Below are 17618 nucleotides of genomic sequence, written 5' to 3'. Positions count from 1 at the left end.
GAGGAAGAGAAATTGACGAAGACATAGGTTGTGTGTTGGTGCTAAGCGACGCGTTCCTAATGTGTTAGCAGAGTTTTCCTACCAGTTGTTGTGAGCGCATTTGCGTTGTTTTGGTGTTGGAGAACTGCGACTGAAACAGTAAAAGTGAATTGAATTCAAGAAGCGGAGAGAACGAAATTCCCAGAAGGGAGAGAGTGACGTTCCGGGCAGAATACCTGGCGGTCAAGGTCCCTCCAGTGAGGGCTGCAGCCACACGTGTTGCGCCTTGGTTGCGTGGAGACGCGCTACAGCCACGCGCCTGAAGAGGTGAAAGTGAATGCAGCGAACCTGAAGGACGGCAGATGGCCTTGATTGTATTGCGGTGCTCAAATCATGCATGGAGGGATTGCTGCTGTGGGCTCAAGGCGAGTTGCCGCTTGTGAGATGGGAGACTAGTTACTCTCGTAGAAATGGACGATGGACCGTTTACTATACTTACGGATACCACAGCGAGAAGTAAGCCACTTTTTGAGGAAAGTTGTATTCTACAATAGGCTAGAGAATATGTCAATGTAGGTTGAATCGTAAAGGTACACGCCGACACTCGGCTGAGAAACAGAATCGGATCAGGAAAACCAAAGAGTAATGTACAGGCGCTGTTTCAATTACATGCTAATCTCACCCTTCCAAGCGGCATCTGACAAGCCCAATGTCTCCATGAGGTTCTTCCACCTCGGACCGCCCCGCTCCTTCTTCCGTAGGTATCGAAGCAGCTTTTGTCTCTTGTGAACAAGTAGTCGCAGGTTGCGCTTGTTGTGCTTGTCCTGTCGGGTGGTTTCCAGATGCCTCGTCATGTTCAAGATCTTTGCAGTAAGAATCGCGACTTGCACTTCGGGCGATCCGGTATCAGGGCCGACACGAGGCGTCTTTTCCAGGTGGATAGTGGCCGAATCGTGCGATACAGCGGTTGGCTTTGGCGGCAAAACCTTGTCAGTGTTGTGTCGCCCGAAAGTCTCGATGCACTTCTGTATGCGAATGCGCATCTGATCGGCGGTGTTTCCGTTGTGGATATTCACAATCCGCTTGATTGCTTCCTGGGCATTCGCATGTTCGTTCAAGTGGGATTTGGCCACCACGGCCTCCCTCATGGGGTCTGCGGTGTCTCTCTTTGTGTTTTCGATGGGTGCGGTCAAGTTCTTAGAGTACTCGAGGGCGTTCTCGAGCTCTTGCGGCGTGAGGAAGTGGTTCAGGTGAGAGCTTTGCGATGCAGCATGTTTGATCTTCAGCTCTTCAATGAAAGGTGTCGACTCGCCGTACACGGGGTGGCCCAGAGAGCCTTCACGCTTCTCCGCGAGGGCCTGTTGACGGGACAAGTTCGCGGCTTTGCGCTGACGTGCTTGCGCAATCAGATAGGGGTCATGTCGCCTCCGCTCCTTTCCTTCGGTCGACGCGGCTCTGACGGACGTTTTGTTCGGGGTTATCGCAAGCTGGGCAAGTGGACTTCGAATCTGTAAGGAACCTGAACCGCCAACTCGTCAACAAGCGATCCAACCGGAGGGGAAGGGGTGTAGAGTATACCATTGAACGCCTTGAATGTAGGCTGAAGCGACACGCGTGGAGGCATTATGCTATCTCACGAATTGTTGAATTGACGACACTTGACCAATTCCCGACCCTCTTCGGCTTCAACTCGATCCAAAATCTCAAACCGACCGCGAATACGCTAGTCCAGATTCGAGGGAGTAAATCATGTGATGTAGAGTCTGGCGGAAGTCCTTTACTCACGTGAGATAGCGCCTTGGCACGAAAGCTGATTTGCCAACCCTAGCTAGCCCTAAATTCACAAAACGGAAGCGAAAATCAAGTGAGAAGCAGCGCGGAGGAAAAGTTGTCTCTCGTGTCAGTCCTCTCTTCGACCTCAACATCGCGACAAGCGCCAGACGATTGATATCTTCAAATCGCCGTTCTTTGCAAGATCAATCGCCCATCATGGCCCCCTCTCAGCTTCCCCCCATCTTCAACCCCACCCCTCAGGACATTGAGATGCTCCTCGCAGCTCAATGCCACCTGGGATCCAAGAACCTCCAGGTTCACATGGAGCCCTACCTGTGGAAGACTCGCCCCGACGGTGTCAATGTCATCAACATTGGCAAGACCTGGTACGTTTATGGGAGGAAGCAAATGAAGGATTGCAGCTTGGAGCACGGTGTCTAACTGGTTGCGCGCAAAACTACAGGGAGAAGATCGTCTTGGCCGCCCGTATCATCGCTGCCATCGAGAACCCGGCCGACATCTGTGTCATCTCCGCTCGTCCCTACGGTCAGCGCGCTGTCCTGAAGTTCGCCTCCCACACCGGTGCTACCGCCATCGCTGGTCGTTTCACCCCCGGTAACTTCACCAACTACATCACCCGCTCTTTCAAGGAGCCCCGCCTCATCATCGTCACCGACCCCCGCACCGATGCTCAGGCCATCAAGGAGGCCAGCTATGTCAACATCCCCGTCATCGCCCTCTGCGACACTGACTCCCCCACCGACTTTGTCGATGTTGCCATTCCCACCAACAACAAGGGTCGTCACGCCATCGGTCTGGTCTGGTGGCTCCTTGCCCGTGAGGTCCTCCGTCTCCGCGGAACCCTTGCCAACCGTGAGGTCGACTGGGACGTCGTTGTCGATCTCTACTTCTACCGTGACCCTGAGGCCGAGGAGAACAAGGAGGTCGTCGAGGAGGCCAAGGTTGCCAGCGCTGAGGATGTCGGTGCCGGTGCCATCGAGTCCGGCTTCGCCGGTGAGAGCTGGGATGCTCAGGCTGCCCCTGCCAGCACCTCTTTCGCCGCTGGCGGTACTACCAGCTGGGAGGCTGACGGCGGTGACTGGGCCGCTAGCTCCGCCCCCGCTGCTGCTGGTGAGACCTGGGCTGAGAGCCAGCCCGCCGAGGGCAAGTGGTAAAAAGCTGAACTTGGCGCTGCGGAAACAGCTTGTTAGGATTGTGTGTGCTGAAGAGAGAAGGATTCCTACAAAAATTATCCCCCTGGCATGTCTATCCTAGCCTCTGTTCCGCAATTACTCAAAAAAGGACAAGAAAAAACGGCAAAAAGAATCAACCGATACCAACTTCTTCACCCTTTTCTACCCTCTCACTCTCTTATGGTATGCTACAGCATGTTCACCCTTTTTCAGCCCGCCTTTACGTCGTCTTCATGGTTCATCGGGGAGGAATTGCTTGTCAATGATTGTTCGGCACTTACGAGGGAAAGATATCCAGTTGTTCTCTTACTCAGTGAGCTCCTGGGGGAAAGCCCTGTACCGTCAATCCCACAAGGTGGACTTGATCGTTGCCTTGGTTTCTCCCTGTATGTTATTTTCGTAAATGGAAAGTGATGCAAGCTACCATGGATTTCATCTCTTCGTAACATAATTCATCGCAATGTAGTACCCTATAATTCCATATATATAACTAGGCATGTGTCTGATGAGCCTGATGGGTGGGGTATCAAAAATAACCTGGCATATCAATTCAAGACCACCCTCCATCACATAACGACACAACCACCTTTCGATTGCCCACCATCAGACGTGGTAGTCATATACGCCAGCCTCGCAAGATCCTCAAAGGTCTGCGCCATGAGTTCCCCTGTAACAGCTGAACACTCCGCATAGCGATCACAACGAAGCTCCTGCGCAATTCTATATGCCTGTCCAGTTCGTCAGTTAGGGGCTCCAAGAACCAATTCTTTCACTTCCAAGTCAGAAGAAAGGTCACTCACTTCCTGTGGATAGATAAGCCCTTCCCCAGGCGCCCTCAGATCCCTCTTCAGCCCTACCATCATCACGGGGATACGCTCGCCTTCTCCGCGCTGAAAGTATCTAATGATATCACTTCGCCACTGCAGGGCGCACGGTAAGTATCAGTCCAACTCAGAGGACGTTCATAGCGGACGACAGCGCTCACCCGTTTCAAGCCGTCGAGCGTTTCTCGATTCGAGATATCAAACGCCAAGAGAACAACGTCCGGCCGGAGCGTCGTCCAGTGCTGGTTAGGACTGGCTGTGTCGTAGATCTCAAGAGTAAATGACTTTTTGGAGAAGTTTATGTCGTATACAAATGGCTGGTCGCTATCTCGTAAGATATCGATTTGGCCATTCGAGCTCCCGGTGTGTTGCGCTCTGACTCTTTTGAGTCCTCTGCAGAGAGACCGGTCAGTCTCATAGAGTGCTTGGAAGGAGATGGCAGGACGAATCGTCTGGTTTCAGATGCAAGTAAGTGAATGGAGAACTGTACGCACGAGAGAAACGTTGATTTGCCGCACCCTGCATCTCCGAGCAATAAGATCGAAATCGGTGTTTCGATGATCTCTCTAGTTTCTGAGTTTGCCATGGCAAATACTATACCTCAGACAAGTCCAATATTGGACTTTCAAGCGCTTATTCTATACAGACAACATTGACGCTCAATCCAGCTCCGGTGAGGTAGGTCACTGGCGGTTCCGCGCTCGGGTATAGTCCGTATCGTCGATAAGGTATTGCGCTAACCCCGTTAGGAAGATGGCTTGGCAGCAAGTATATACTTCTACGTCTGGGATTTGGTTCGGAATTCACCCACAGAGTTTCAGAGATTAAGTTTTTTAGAAGTAAATATCTAAGCCACAGCAGCTCGAGAAGTCTTTGCCTCCTGAGATCTCTGTTGTTTCTTCTCTTCACCCTGGTAAGCACATCCACATCTATACCAACGGCTTGCCCTATCACGAACTTCCCACTCTTCAAACTACACTACAACGATGACAGATTTAAATCAACCTGATCCATTCCGATGGTCTCCCCTCTTTGGGGGAGGTAAAGGCTTTGAGGAGGCGAGGGTTACATTCTTCAAAGGAGGCATCCTCGCAATAGGAAAGATCGTCAGCGAGGGAAATGACGAGAAGACACGATACTCGATCAGCTACCGAATTCTTCTCGACGACGAATGGAGAACACAAAACGTCAAGATATATAACTCCTGGACTGGGGAAATCCGGAAAGAGCTTTACACAGATGGCCTTGGCAAATGGGTCGACGGCAACGGCAAAATAATACCAACCCTGAACAATTGCAGGGACGTCGATATCCCCGAGTCGACACTGATGAAGACATTCCCTATACGACGTCTAAATCTTCGAGAATGGGGACGGCACAAGATTCGCACCGCTTCCGTCCAAGTTACCGCGACTACGACAGAGGTGGTTGTCCAGAAACATATCTACAGTTGCTACGACGACGACTGGATGCTCTTCCGCTACGAAGGGCTTACTTCGGGGTTCACGACGGATTTCTTTACGGACAAGGATAGATTCGTGGATAGGATCATCGAAGGCTGGTCTTTAGCAGCCTTGTATCATCATGCCCAAAGAGACAAGGCGTGTCCTTCTGAGCATCCTACCATTCAACCATGGACAAAACGGGGCTCTGCGATGAGTCTGCATTCTGGCGAATTTGAGTATAGTGACAGTGGGAGTGACAATCTTCAGGAGGAAGACAGTGACGACGGCGTCTATTTAGATGATGACTTTGAGTATGATGAGATTGATGGGGACTGAACTTCATGTATCTAAACTGCTTGCACCGTTGGTGATACGACTGCCCGACAACTATACACCACCACGTCTGCTACCTGGGAAGACTTTGATTTTTTTGATTTTTTTTTTGATTTTTTTAAAAAAGATTATCTTGATGGTATTTCTATCGAATCTTTGTTTGATCGCACACTTTGCAAGACACTCAGGTGTTAGAAACCGCCAGAGCATGAAAAAATATATAACTACAGTGCTTGTTAGTTTAATCAGACCTACACCAACAGCGGGTCTTCACAACCCCTATCCTTTTTAGCCATTTTTGTAGTAACCGGCCTCATGAATAGTAAAAGCTTTCGAAAAGCCCATAGTGGGGTGGTTTTAGAAAAGGTGATAATCACCATCAGGGTTCCAAATAGCTAGGGTTATATCTACCACAGAGTCTTACATGCAGTATATAGACGTCATAGAGGTGGCAGCTGTAAATCTTCCAAGTACAACAGTCTCTTGATGCTTTTATTTGCATATGGTCTTGTTTCTAACGTATCGCCTTTTGGCAAAAAAGGACAACAGCCAGGGACATCGGCCGCTCCACTTTACCAGCATTTTGAAGAACCATCACTGGTCTTACAAGTAAGATTTGCGGACTGATTCGGTACTAGTAAAGCCCCGTCTGACCAAATCGGAGTCTTTAAACAGGCCTCTCACTGCGTTTATAGCAAAGACCGCCGAATCTTGGCCTGCTTCTTAGAGATGAGGACATTGCATAGTTACAGGTGGGGAAGGAATGAAGGCCTGCATCATTTCTGTTTGTGATCCAAGACCCCAACTACCTTTTGACCATCAAGTCGTATACTGGCTTTAAGCCACATTCATTGTATAGAGGCCTCTAAATCCAATAAGGTGTCAGTCCCTCTGGACGCTCTGGAATTCAAAGTCTTCAGAAAACAAAACCATATCTTATCGCTGTAGAATCTATCTTATCGATAGAAGTGTAAGTTACATACGTGTAAATTACTCCACCGCAGCCCAGGAACCAAAATTTTCTGCGAACGAGTTCTCATTCTCCAAATCAACCAGAGCGCACCCGGTCATTGAGGGGATGTGGAGATCTCATATAAGGCCATACTCAGCGTCGCGGCAACTTATATCACATCTCACTTCTTTGACAAAATCCAACTGTCGATTCGCCCACAAGGGACTCTCAAAGCTCGATTCTCTCGCCGCAGACATCATGTCGGGCAACAATCCCGTCGCCCCGCTAGACGAGCAGCAGCTCCAAAAACAACAGCACCAGCAGAAACCGTCGCAACATGAGGAAACGGAGAGCCAACAACCAGATTACTCGACATGGAGTACAACCAGCCTCATCGACAGGATTACCGAACTAGAGCGCCAATTGCACACGCGGACAGCAGAGTACACCCCTGCTCACCCGAAGTCCCAGGAATTGGAGCCGGAAAAGATACCTAAATGGCTAGCGACGGGCAAGTTCTCCCCGGACGATATCGCCCATGCGCCCGGTGCGCGCATCCCGAAGCCGCCACGGAAGATGGATCCGACAAAGTACAACTTCCGGCATATTGCACTGAAGTTTGCGTATCTCGGACAGCGTTACAATGGCCTAGAACATGCGAATAATAACGTGACGCCATTGCCGACTATTGAGGAGGTGCTGTGGAAGGCGTTGCGGAAGACGCGGCTGATCTTCCCGACTGATATGGAGGATGATGAAGGGGTGGATTTGCTTGATGAGGAAAGAGGCTCGGAGCCCATTAATCTTAGCTGGGAAGGGTGTGAGTATTCCAAGGCTGGGCGGACTGACCGTGGTGTCAGTGCTTTTGGCCAGGTTGTTGGCATTAGGGTGCGCAGTGCCCGGCCGAAACCCAAGGATTCGGAGCCGGGTGAGGATTCAGATGCTACTACTGGGAAAACAGATGAGAACTGGGACGATGTTGCAGATGAGCTACCATATATAAGCTTGCTGAACAAGACACTCCCGGAAGACGTTCGTGTGTTAGCATGGTGCCCGAATCCACCTGAAGGATTCGATGCTCGCTTTTCTTGTCGAGGACGACATTACAAGTACTTCTTCACACAACCCGCCTTTTCCCCGACACCAGGTCCTTTTGGGTTTGCTCCTCGTGGTGGACCAAATGCCCCACCGCCCAAGTATCGAGAAGGATGGCTTGATATCGATGCTATGCGTGAAGCAGCAAAACACTTTGAGGGTGTGCATGACTTTCGAAACTTCTGCAAGGTGGACACAAGCAAGCAGATTGAGAATTTCAGACGAATCATATACCGATCCGATATTGAATTGCTCGATCCCGAAAGCAGTCTAGGCTATGTGAGCGCTCCAGATTTTCGAGCTTCAGAACAGCCTGCTACCGATAATGCCATTGAAAAAGCACAGAGCCCATCGCCGGCCGGAAGTCAGGTGTATGTATTTGACTTGCAGGGGTCCGCCTTTCTGTGGCACCAAGTGAGGCACATGGTCGGTATCCTGTTCCTGGTAGGGCAAGGCCTCGAGTCACCATCTATTGTGCCTGAACTGCTCGACATCTCGAAGAACCCACGCAAGCCGATATATGAAATGGCGTCTGATGCTCCGTTGGTTCTCTGGGATTGCACCTTTCCTGAAGAGGGCAGTGACAGTCGCGAGGACGCACTTGAGTGGGTGTATGCGGGCGACTCTAGGCAGGTACGATCCCAGTACGCCAGAGGCGGCGGGAAATACGGCGCAAGTGGCGTGATTGAGGATCTCTGGGCTGTTTGGAGACAACGCAAGATGGATGAGATCTTAGCCGGCGCATTGCTGGATCTGGTCGTTAAGCAAGGAGATCAGAGTAGTGCCCAGTTTACTGATGTCAAGAACATTGAAAGGGAGATACGGGGCAGGGGTCAGAAGGTCTTCAATGGGGCAAACGGAGCCAAAATTGGTGGCAAGTATATCCCGCTTCTGCAGAAAAGGAAACTTGAGCCTGTTGAAGTTCTCAATGCAAGATGGCTGGCAGCAAAGCAACGAAAGACGGAAGAAAAAGATGCTCAGGGGAGCAATAACGAGACATAGAAAGGAATGTACATACCTCCATAGAACTGTATATATAAGGCATGCAATGGATTAGAGGTCGAATGCATGATGCTGGACGGATCTGGGTTTCATGGCTTTGAATCGTAAAGGCAATGTCGAGAGCCTCTCCAAACTTCCTCTAGCTTTGCTCTGTTCGGGAGGAGCTTCTGTTTAAAACCATCTGTAAGTGACCATGTCTGCCGAAGGGGATCGGGTTTCCTTACTGGGAAAACCACAACAACCTCCGGTTCACCCACAACGACTACCGCAAGGTAGAAGCGCACTTCAAACCCCTTGAAAGCTTCATGTATGACAATGTCCTGAATCTCCGTCGTCGGGATGAATCTCGTCGCAGCTTTGAATAGGTAGCTGGGTGAAGATGTGGACGTCTGAATGCCCAGACCGCGGATAACGAGAAGGGACTCCTCTGGCGAAAATCAATGATCAGTTTATATAAATCTTGCATAAGGTGAGCATACCTGTGTAGCCTTTCAAGAACACTCCGTATAGCACCAGTGCGCTGGCAACAGCCGCGACAGCGAAATTGGATGTGTCGGCGATTCGACAAACAAAAATCCCTAACGGACTCGACCACACTGTTGACCAGGGTACAAGCGAGTCTTGTGAAAAGAAGACATGCCGGAATCGCGCGGCGTGGAACGATAGTACCCCCGCAAATATTATCCCGCGTACAAGAAACTGGAAGTAGAAGAACAGCTTCGCCGGAGTGCTAGTATGTCTGGAGGCATTGGAAACCGTAAATGACGCTGTGGTCGGAGATGGACGCCGGGATATGAGATGTGCAGGCATTTGTAAGGTAAGAGAAGATCAATTGCAGTCTAAAGAAGATCAAAAGTATCCTTTAACGGTTCATGATTGCAGAAGCTCGATTGCGACTGTTCGCTGGATTGCAGATCGTTAGGTTCCTGCTCAAAATAAAGCTAATCCAGCTTTGGATTAGTATCGTCCCGCACTCATCCCACCTCCTTAAAATGCACGTGATAGCCTGCATTTACCCTCAAATCGCCCATCTGACTGGCGATGATTGCCCAACCTGCACTTGTTGCCTGATCTGACCATGCTTTGGCTTCAAAAAGCTGCGATCTCTGAACAAGATGGGCTTCAATATAGGGACCGGCTCGAAAAGCAATATTGATGGAGGCGAGATGACTTATCCTCTCACAGGGGCACGCACCAGCACACTGTCGCGGTCGCTAAAGCGAGAGACGCACGCAACGACCAAAAGCATATCTCAAATTACCTCCAACCGCGTAACTGATATGGACTAACAGGCGAGTATTGGCGGCTTCGGTGGCGTCTGATTCGCAATTTTCCGACTCTCTATCTTCGCCCATGACACAAGTTGATATCTCGCTCTTGTCTGGCCCATCCAGGGGGCATTCGGGGGACCTTCGATGAACTTTTTCATCAACTTGGATATCTCAGCGGATAGCTGAGCAGATTGTGCTACGAAGAGGCACTGTAACTGAGATATCACAGCCGCATTTATTTCCTCCAACGGTAAGTACTCACAAGGCAACAGGTGGGGAATCAGGGCCATAATCCATTGCTTTAAACATAGTAAGTACCTAGCCATTCGACCATTGTCATCCCCAACAAGTCTAATGAATTACACTAACTTGCTTCAGAGTCATACGGAACATAGATAGCCATTCGATGACCCCGGGCCCGCGTGCAGCAAACTCCTCAAACGGGATTCGAGTACATCCCCGAGGGATCACTTGGATATAGTGGACCGCGGTGGGGTTTGCTTCCTAGAGTACTAAACAAATTGATCTGTGAGCCATCACTCCTCAACCCAGTCCTGGCAGGTCCATTGATGCCGTTGGGCTCCCCCGCGATCTTATCATTGCTAATCGCGATCTCAGCAGAATGACTGGAACTGGCCTGTGATATTGTACCATTATCTGGCAGATTTATAACAATGCAAGCTCCTTTCTTGGTAATTGCCTTTTCCAAGAGCACTTTAACCTCGTCCTGGACCGGGACCTGGACCGGATCTACCAGAACTGGAGCAATCAAAGATTCCATGGCATTCCTCTACACTTCTCTATCTTCACTCTCTTGTTCTTTTGCAGTTTCAAGTACTTATTGGTCAATTGAGACTATGCTTCTTCGATGTAATGCAGCATCTCCCTAGCCCTTTCGTAACAGGCAAAACAGCTATGTTATGCCTGAGAGAGAGATGATGGCTAACCGCATGCTGGATGTTGATGTTGTGCTCTACCCCTCTTTTTGCCCCTGGGCGTGCTCTTGAGTCTTGACTACTAAACCACAGATCGACGATGGCTCGTGATTCCCAGATTCCGTCTTCTGCGGGGCCGTTGGAAATGCTTCCAAGGATGAGGGGAGCCTGGCACCGCTTAGCCTGAAGGGGAATCAAGGGGCCTGAGGCAGGAAGTCCGGCATGCAGGTTCCACTGGCGAGGCTTTTTTTTTTCTTTTCTTCCATTACGGGCTCACACGACATCTTGATCCACTACTTTCCAATCGATGTCTCTTTCATTCTTGCCTTTGAAGTGTGCTCTTGACTCCCCGCCATGATATAGTTACCCGTCTCTTCTTGCTCCAGGACTTTTTGTTCCCAACTTCGCTCGACTCTTGTCAACCGAGCTAACCTTGCCGATTGTACCGCCGCCCCTCCAACACCCGCTTGGTCGGATTTTCCCAGGTTTTTCTCCGCTTCCGAATCGGCTCTCCCCCCAGCGCTCCTCGCGTCATTCTCGCTGAGCTTCTCGAAATTCTTCTTTCGAGAAACCGACATTCTGGCCACGATGGTTCGAAATATCGTTGTCATTGGGGGCACATCCCACCCTCAACTGACGCAGTCGATTTGCGATATTCTCGGGATTCCTCCAGCCGACGTACTTCTGTCAAAGTTTTCTGTCGGTGAGACGAGGGTGGAGATCAAAGAATCGGTGCGTGGGAAGGACGTATACATACTTCAATCTGGCGGCGGGAAAGTCAACGATCATCTCTTGGAACTGCTCATCACCATCTCGGCATGCAAAACCGCGTCCGCCCGCAGAGTCACCGCCGTTCTCCCGCTTTTCCCATACTCCCGCCAGAGCGACATCCCTTACAACAAGGCCGGAGCTCCCCTCGTCAAGTCGTCGGTCGAAGCAAAGCAGTCTAATGGCTATACTTTCGAGAGTACTCCTCCGACCCCTCACCCAGGAAGGTCCGAGGCTGGTGGCTATATGAGCGGTGTGAGTGTTGACAATCTTCAAAGGAGTCTGGCAAAGGCTCAGCTAGAGGACTCTACCGGGAGCCCAGTGAAGAAGCGGCAGCCCAACGGGCTTACCCGCAGTGACACTCTGGAATCCCTCAAGTCCGATAGCAGCAAGTCCACGCTTCCAAACGGCAGCGTAGACGAGAGCCAGAACAAAATCGACAAATTCCAGCCGCGTCCCGGATACAAGCAATGGGTCGCTCAAGCGGGTACCCTTGTGGCTGATCTGCTCACCTGTGCTGGCGCGGACCATATCATCACGATGGACCTCCACGATCCCCAGTATCAAGGCTTCTTCGACATTCCCGTTGATAACTTGTATGGCCGCCCGCTTCTGAAGAATTACATCATGCGCAACATCCCAAACTACAAGCAAACTGTCATCGTGAGTCCTGATGCAGGCGGAGCCAAGCGAGCGACCGCGATTGCGGACTCAATGGGCGTGGAATTTGCTCTGATTCACAAGGTATGCTATTCCAATGATCCTGCATGACCTGTGCTAAGGCATTCAGGAACGCCGTCCCACGCGAATCACCGACCGCCAGAATGCTACGATGATGTTAGTTGGAGATGTGAAGGATCGGACAGCAATCTTAATAGACGATCTTGCTGACACGTCGAATACCATTACCCGCGCAGCCAAACTCTTGAAGAAAGAAGGTGCATCCAAAGTCTACGCTTTGGTGACACACGGAATTTTGAGCGGTGACGCTATTGACCGCATCAATGCCAGCTCCCTCGACAAGGTCGTGGTGACCAATAGCGTTGACCAGGCAGACCACTTGCGACGATGCCCCAAGCTAGAGGTCTTGGAAATCGGCCATGTTTTCGCAGAGGTAGGCACACTCCGAACATCTTTCTTTGAGAGCAGACCTGACTCACACGTTCTAGGCCATCCGTCGCGTCCACCACGGGGAAAGTATTAGTGCTCTTTTCCAGTACGAGTAACTGGGTTAATATGACTTTTCTTTCCCGCTGTTGGTTCGCCCTCCTGCGAGGAAGATCTGAGATGAATTTCCTTTGAAAAAGTAGCATCGGGGCTTAAAGCCATTTATCATGGATTTCTTTTTTTTTTTTTTCTCTTTATTATGGCGCGATATACACAAGACATTTCAAATTCTTCATCGCATTTACTATATGACTATATGTCAATGACACAAAAGCACAACATCACATGTTCTGCCATGCGCAACCAACTTGAGGAGGCCCATTCATGCCAATTTCTGAGTTGTTTGAGCAGCTCAATCAGCAACTAATATTTGCATCCGACGATGTTTGGAACATCCAATGATGACTCGATCAGTTCAGATTACAGATCGTCAACAAACAACACCTTGACCGTGACTCAACGGAATGTCGTTCAGCCACCTGCATATCTCACCACGTCTCATGTCGCCACCTGCGACATCGGCCTCTCCGATGTTTCTTCTCCACAAAACATCGTGGGCGAAAATCATGCACCGTGGGTCATACTATCATACGGAGTGCACTTCTCTTCTTTTTCCTCCGTGAATGCTTCAACCTCTCTGATGACGTTATGTACATAAAACACATCGATGTTTCCCATGCTCTGACTAATACGGATACGGTGTGGAGATAGACAAAGAAAATACACTTCTAAGAATTTCTCTTAAATTATACCACCTAATCACCGAGTCTGTTCTACTAAATCGTGTATGTTTGCCTGACTGAACTTGATTTCCAATACCACTAGCCATCGCCCAGTTGCGAACTCGCCTCACTTTATTTCCAGTAGTGCATTAGCGTCCGCGTCTCGACGGGCTAGGCTACCTACCTACCTAGATACTTAGCTCGATCTTGCTCATGCGAGTGCATCAAACATTGCAGCACAGGGATATCTCACTAATAAACACATCATAGCTTGTACCTAGTACATAATCCGACTGATGCAGCAATTGGGCAATCCTAATACACCAGAATCAATAGAGGCTCATGTACGTCGGTTGTAGAGAGAAGCTTGGTTTCTTCTTCATCTATACTAGACAATGGCTGTAGCAGCTATGTAGGTACTATGTCACAAGAAGGAAAGACCCAAACGCCTAATATAAGAGATAACAGATATCTGATCACGGAGTGGCATGCGTAAGGTATGCCGATAAACCGATACGCTCGTACAACTGGGTAATGGATGGTAACAAACAGAGGGGCATAGAGGCAAGCGGATGAAGGTGATTTGAGTCCGCCGAAGGTTGAGTTCGAGAGGGATTGGGATATGCGGTCGATGAGGAAGGAGAACGGCAAAGGCTTAGAAGACGGAGATGAAGTTCCCAATCCTCTCCTTTTGGTTTTGGGCAATGCACTCTGAAATCCAGGTGACGTTTCGGATTTCCTAGGCAGGATTAGTTAAGGATATTTACAGTCGTTGCGAGCCACTTACTTGTTCCTTCAGTCGCATCCACGCGTACACAACGGCAGGCGTGAACTGTCTGGTGAAAACGATCTTGCTCATGTCCATCTCCTTCTGGTAGAACATATCCTCCAAGCTCTTGCCATCGGAGCCGCCCATGCCGCCAAGGCCTCCTCCGCCTTGGGTCAGGCCTACAGCGTCAAAGAAAGCCTTGTAGTCCGAAGATCCGCTCACCGCCAGCGCCACAGCTTCGATATCATCGGCCCGAGAAAGCATGAGTGACCCTTCGGGATAGAGTTTCCCGAACTCGGGGTAGAGCTTTCTCCGCTCCTGCTTTGAAAGTTCTGTGCCAAACGAGTTCAGTGTGATGTTGATAGCACGTCGGTCCGCCTCGAACTCAAGCATCTCCGCCATCACGTCCTGCGTCGGTGTGCCCTTGAAATCCGGGTGTGTAGTGACAAATTTGTAGAAGTCCTCGAGGTAGTTCTTGTAGAGTGTATTGCGTACGATCTCAATGTTGAGCTCGTCCAGATCCTGATGGCTAAGGCTGCTCTTGAAATAGCCAGCTAATGGCGTCTCGATCAACACAGAATTGTACAGCTCTTCAATGTTTGTCGCAACACACAGTACTGGTAGCGTCTCGAACCAACCCAAGGGATGGCATCGCTCCAGAAGCTCCCGAGTATCACGTTCATGCAGTGTACCGGTGATGAGAAGAGCGATGTTATCGATCATATATCCGTATGTAAGGAATTGCAGGAACTTGGCAGTAGATCCCGTGGCCTGCGCGAGGAGGTAGCGAAACTCGGCGACAAGCTTGTCGGTCATCTTGCCCGCGAGGGCAGAAGTGGAGGGGTGGGGAGGGAGAGCTCCGAGGAAGTCGCCATATGCGGGGGCGAGCTGTAGTTTAACATCTATTCGAAGATGAATCAGAAACAGAGATACGAAGCGCAAAGATCGTATATCTTGTGGAATGAAACGCACCATCAATAGTTTCGCATTGCGTCAGGTTGTTATAATGTTGTCCGGTGAGGAGGCTGTTTCGATATCCTCGAACGATGCCCTCAATATAGCTGTGATCAGGTTAGTTCGCGGCTTCGAGGACTTCAGAAGCTCGAGTATAATGCGAACATACCCGTTGTTTACGTTGAAAAACAGACCCTCCATGGTGGGATGGTGAATCGCAAATGTCCAGAATCGTTCTCCGCATCGACATGGCCAGGCATCCTGTTGTTCTTTGAACCCCGGGGTTACATAAGCAGCGCACCGCCTCTGCGCACACATCAGCCACGATTGGCTGTGGCTGAATCCCAAGTTTTTCTGCACTTTTTTACTTAGGTTCGGAGCAAAAAAATCCCTCCAGCGCACGCTCTCAAGAGGTTCGAGTCCACGGTCGCCCACACTTCGCCTTCCCCTCCTCCTCTTCCTCTGGCTGCCGTCCTTGCCTATTTATCAATTCTTGGGAGTCGAGGCAATACACAATGACGCTGTTTATCCTGACCGAGACAAGCGCGGGCTATGCCCTGCTCAAAGCTAAGGACAAGAAGCTTTTGAAGAGAGACGACCTCGCTACTGAAGCTTCTACGGCAGAGGGTGTTTCTGGCCTGTAAGATGCCCTCTCTTCTATCCTTCAAATTCATATCAAACTCGCTTGCCATCGATCGGCAGGCGAAAAATTTTCTGCCGCAATATAGTCTAACAATTCGACAGGCTGAAGTTGAAGAGCTTCCAGAAGTTCGACAGCGCTACCACAGCTCTTGAGGAAGTCGCTTCCCTCGTCGAAGGAAAGGTTACGCCTCGTCTTGCTAGCCTGCTTGATGAGATCAAGGATGAGAAGAAGGTCTCGCTCGCCGTTGCTGATCCCAAGCTGGGTATGTTTTCCATGCGAAGTTTTTTTTTCGGCACCGTAGTTAACATTTTACTGTACAGGTAACGCCATTGGCAAGCTTCCCGGTCTTGACATCTCACTTGTCGCCGATTCCACAACGGCCGATATCTACCGCGCGATCCGTGAACATTTGCCCACACTAATTCCCGGCCTCCTTCCCCAGGACATGTCCACCATGTCTCTGGGTCTGTCCCACTCTCTTGCCAGACACAAGCTCAAGTTCTCTCCCGATAAGATCGATACCATGATTGTTCAGGCCATTGGTCTTCTCGATGATCTGGACAAGGAACTCAACAACTACGCCATGCGTGTGAAGGAATGGTACGGCTGGCATTTCCCCGAACTGGCCAAGATCCTCAACGACAACATTGCCTACGCAAGACTCGTCCTCAAGATGGGTATGCGAACCAACTGGGAGTCTTCTGATCTTGCGGAGATCCTCCCCGAGGAGATTGAGGGTGCTGTGAAGGCCGCTGCCGACAGGTCTATGGGTACAGAGATCAGCGAGGAGGATTTGGAGAACATTCAGGCTCTTGCCGAGCAGGTTATCGGCTTCGCCGAGTACCGCTCGCAACTTGCTGGTTACATCACTGCCCGCATGAACGCCATTGCCCCTAACCTTACTGCTCTCGTTGGCGACCTTGTCGGTGCTCGCCTTATTGCTCACGCCGGTAGCCTTACCAACCTCTCCAAGAGCCCCGCCAGTACTCTTCAGATCCTTGGTGCCGAGAAGGCGCTGTTCCGCGCTCTGAAGACTAAGCACGACACGCCCAAGTACGGTCTCATTTACCACGCCTCTCTGATCGGCCAGGCCACCGGAAAGAACAAGGGTAAGATGGCTCGTGTGTTGGCTGCCAAAGCCTCCCTCGGTATCCGTGTCGATGCTCTCGCCGAGTGGGATGACGATGTTGCTGAGGAGGAGAAGTCCGCTCTTGGTATCGAGGCCCGATACAACCTGGAGAAGAAACTTGCTGCTCTGGAGGGCAAGCCTCTCAAGCCCCGTGGTGTTGCCATTGCTCCCAACGGCCAACCCGGCAAATTCAACCTCAACGAAGTCCGGAAGTACAACCCTGACGCTGATGCTATGGATGAGGACGAGGCCACACCTGCTAAGAAGAAGCTTGTCCAGGAGGTGCAAGATGAGGAGATGGCTGATGCTGATTCCGACGAGGAGCCCGCCGTAAACGGTGCCGACTCTGACGAGTCCGAGGACGAGTCTCCCAAGAAGAAGTCCAAGAAGGACTCCGAACTCGAGAAGCTAGCCGAGAAGGCAGGATTAAGCCTCAAACGATACAAGCGCAAGCTCGAGCGAGGCGAGATTGAATTCGACGCCGCCGGTAACCCCAGCGCCGTCAGCAAGAAAGACATCAAGAAGGCCAAGAAGGAAGCCAAGAAGGCCTCCAAGGGCGAGGAGAAGAAGCGCAAGCGATCAGACGACAACGAAGATGCCGATGGTAAAAAGAAGAAGAAGAAGAGGGACGACTAAATAAAAGCTTTTGTCTTTGCAACGGATT

General features: G+C 50.5%; 9 protein-coding genes across 9 annotated transcripts; 5 read left to right on the top strand and 4 right to left on the bottom strand.

Annotated features, from left to right (window-relative positions):
* Positions 1-412: 412 nt before the first annotated feature.
* On the bottom strand, positions 413-1692 carry BJX68DRAFT_234515 (mitochondrial 37S ribosomal protein uS15m). Its single transcript, XM_071039754.1, has 2 exons — positions 1558-1692; positions 413-1498 (listed from the first exon to the last, which is right to left on the bottom strand). The coding sequence occupies exons 1-2, from the start codon at positions 1601-1603 to the stop codon at positions 645-647; spliced, it is 900 nt and encodes a 299-aa protein (XP_070900478.1). The 5' UTR covers positions 1604-1692; the 3' UTR covers positions 413-644.
* A 149-nt stretch (positions 1693-1841) lies between these two features.
* Positions 1842-3377, top strand: rps0 (40S ribosomal protein uS2). Its single transcript, XM_071039753.1, has 2 exons — positions 1842-2138; positions 2216-3377. The coding sequence occupies exons 1-2, from the start codon at positions 1969-1971 to the stop codon at positions 2925-2927; spliced, it is 882 nt and encodes a 293-aa protein (XP_070900477.1). The 5' UTR covers positions 1842-1968; the 3' UTR covers positions 2928-3377.
* Positions 3378-4448, bottom strand: BJX68DRAFT_234512 (putative Rho-like small GTPase). Its single transcript, XM_071039752.1, has 4 exons — positions 4264-4448; positions 3931-4162; positions 3746-3865; positions 3378-3673 (listed from the first exon to the last, which is right to left on the bottom strand). The coding sequence occupies exons 1-4, from the start codon at positions 4353-4355 to the stop codon at positions 3512-3514; spliced, it is 606 nt and encodes a 201-aa protein (XP_070900476.1). The 5' UTR covers positions 4356-4448; the 3' UTR covers positions 3378-3511.
* A 307-nt stretch (positions 4449-4755) lies between these two features.
* Positions 4756-5550, top strand: BJX68DRAFT_265536 (putative glycolipid-binding-domain-containing protein; the record flags this gene model as incomplete). Its single annotated transcript, XM_071045270.1, has 1 exon — positions 4756-5550. The coding sequence occupies one exon, from the start codon at positions 4756-4758 to the stop codon at positions 5548-5550; it is 795 nt and encodes a 264-aa protein (XP_070900475.1).
* A 929-nt stretch (positions 5551-6479) lies between these two features.
* Positions 6480-8640, top strand: BJX68DRAFT_56348 (pseudouridine synthase DEG1). The gene has a single exon (XM_071049406.1). The coding sequence runs from the start codon at positions 6626-6628 to the stop codon at positions 8594-8596; it is 1971 nt and encodes a 656-aa protein (XP_070900474.1). The 5' UTR covers positions 6480-6625; the 3' UTR covers positions 8597-8640.
* Positions 8641-9492, bottom strand: BJX68DRAFT_56347 (PIG-H family GPI synthesis protein). Its single transcript, XM_071049405.1, has 3 exons — positions 9076-9492; positions 8821-9023; positions 8641-8763 (listed from the first exon to the last, which is right to left on the bottom strand). The coding sequence occupies exons 1-3, from the start codon at positions 9404-9406 to the stop codon at positions 8686-8688; spliced, it is 612 nt and encodes a 203-aa protein (XP_070900473.1). The 5' UTR covers positions 9407-9492; the 3' UTR covers positions 8641-8685.
* Positions 9493-11074: 1582 nt separating this feature from the next.
* On the top strand, positions 11075-12958 carry BJX68DRAFT_56272 (ribose phosphate diphosphokinase subunit PRS5). The gene is made up of 3 exons (XM_071049404.1): positions 11075-12314; positions 12361-12684; positions 12740-12958. Exons 1-3 carry the CDS (start codon positions 11391-11393, stop codon positions 12794-12796), a joined length of 1305 nt encoding a protein of 434 aa, XP_070900472.1. The 5' UTR covers positions 11075-11390; the 3' UTR covers positions 12797-12958.
* A 796-nt stretch (positions 12959-13754) lies between these two features.
* BJX68DRAFT_56259 (H(+)-transporting V0 sector ATPase subunit d) lies at positions 13755-15424 on the bottom strand. The gene is made up of 4 exons (XM_071049403.1): positions 15352-15424; positions 15201-15289; positions 14247-15130; positions 13755-14198 (listed from the first exon to the last, which is right to left on the bottom strand). Exons 1-4 carry the CDS (start codon positions 15381-15383, stop codon positions 14115-14117), a joined length of 1089 nt encoding a protein of 362 aa, XP_070900471.1. The 5' UTR covers positions 15384-15424; the 3' UTR covers positions 13755-14114.
* A 273-nt stretch (positions 15425-15697) lies between these two features.
* On the top strand, positions 15698-17590 carry nop58 (RNA-processing protein NOP58; the record flags this gene model as incomplete). The annotated part of the gene is made up of 3 exons (XM_071042886.1): positions 15698-15822; positions 15927-16087; positions 16146-17590. The coding sequence occupies 3 exons, from the start codon at positions 15698-15700 to the stop codon at positions 17588-17590; spliced, it is 1731 nt and encodes a 576-aa protein (XP_070900470.1).
* Between the last annotated feature and the right edge of the window lie 28 nt (positions 17591-17618).

The sequence above is a fragment of the Aspergillus pseudodeflectus genome (assembly GCF_044049435.1).
Source record: "Aspergillus pseudodeflectus strain CBS 756.74 chromosome Unknown BJX68scaffold_15, whole genome shotgun sequence".
Taxonomy (NCBI): Eukaryota; Fungi; Ascomycota; class Eurotiomycetes; order Eurotiales; family Aspergillaceae; genus Aspergillus; species Aspergillus pseudodeflectus.
Note: the sequence above shows the minus strand (reverse complement) of the source record. Positions and strands in the feature narration are given on the sequence as shown.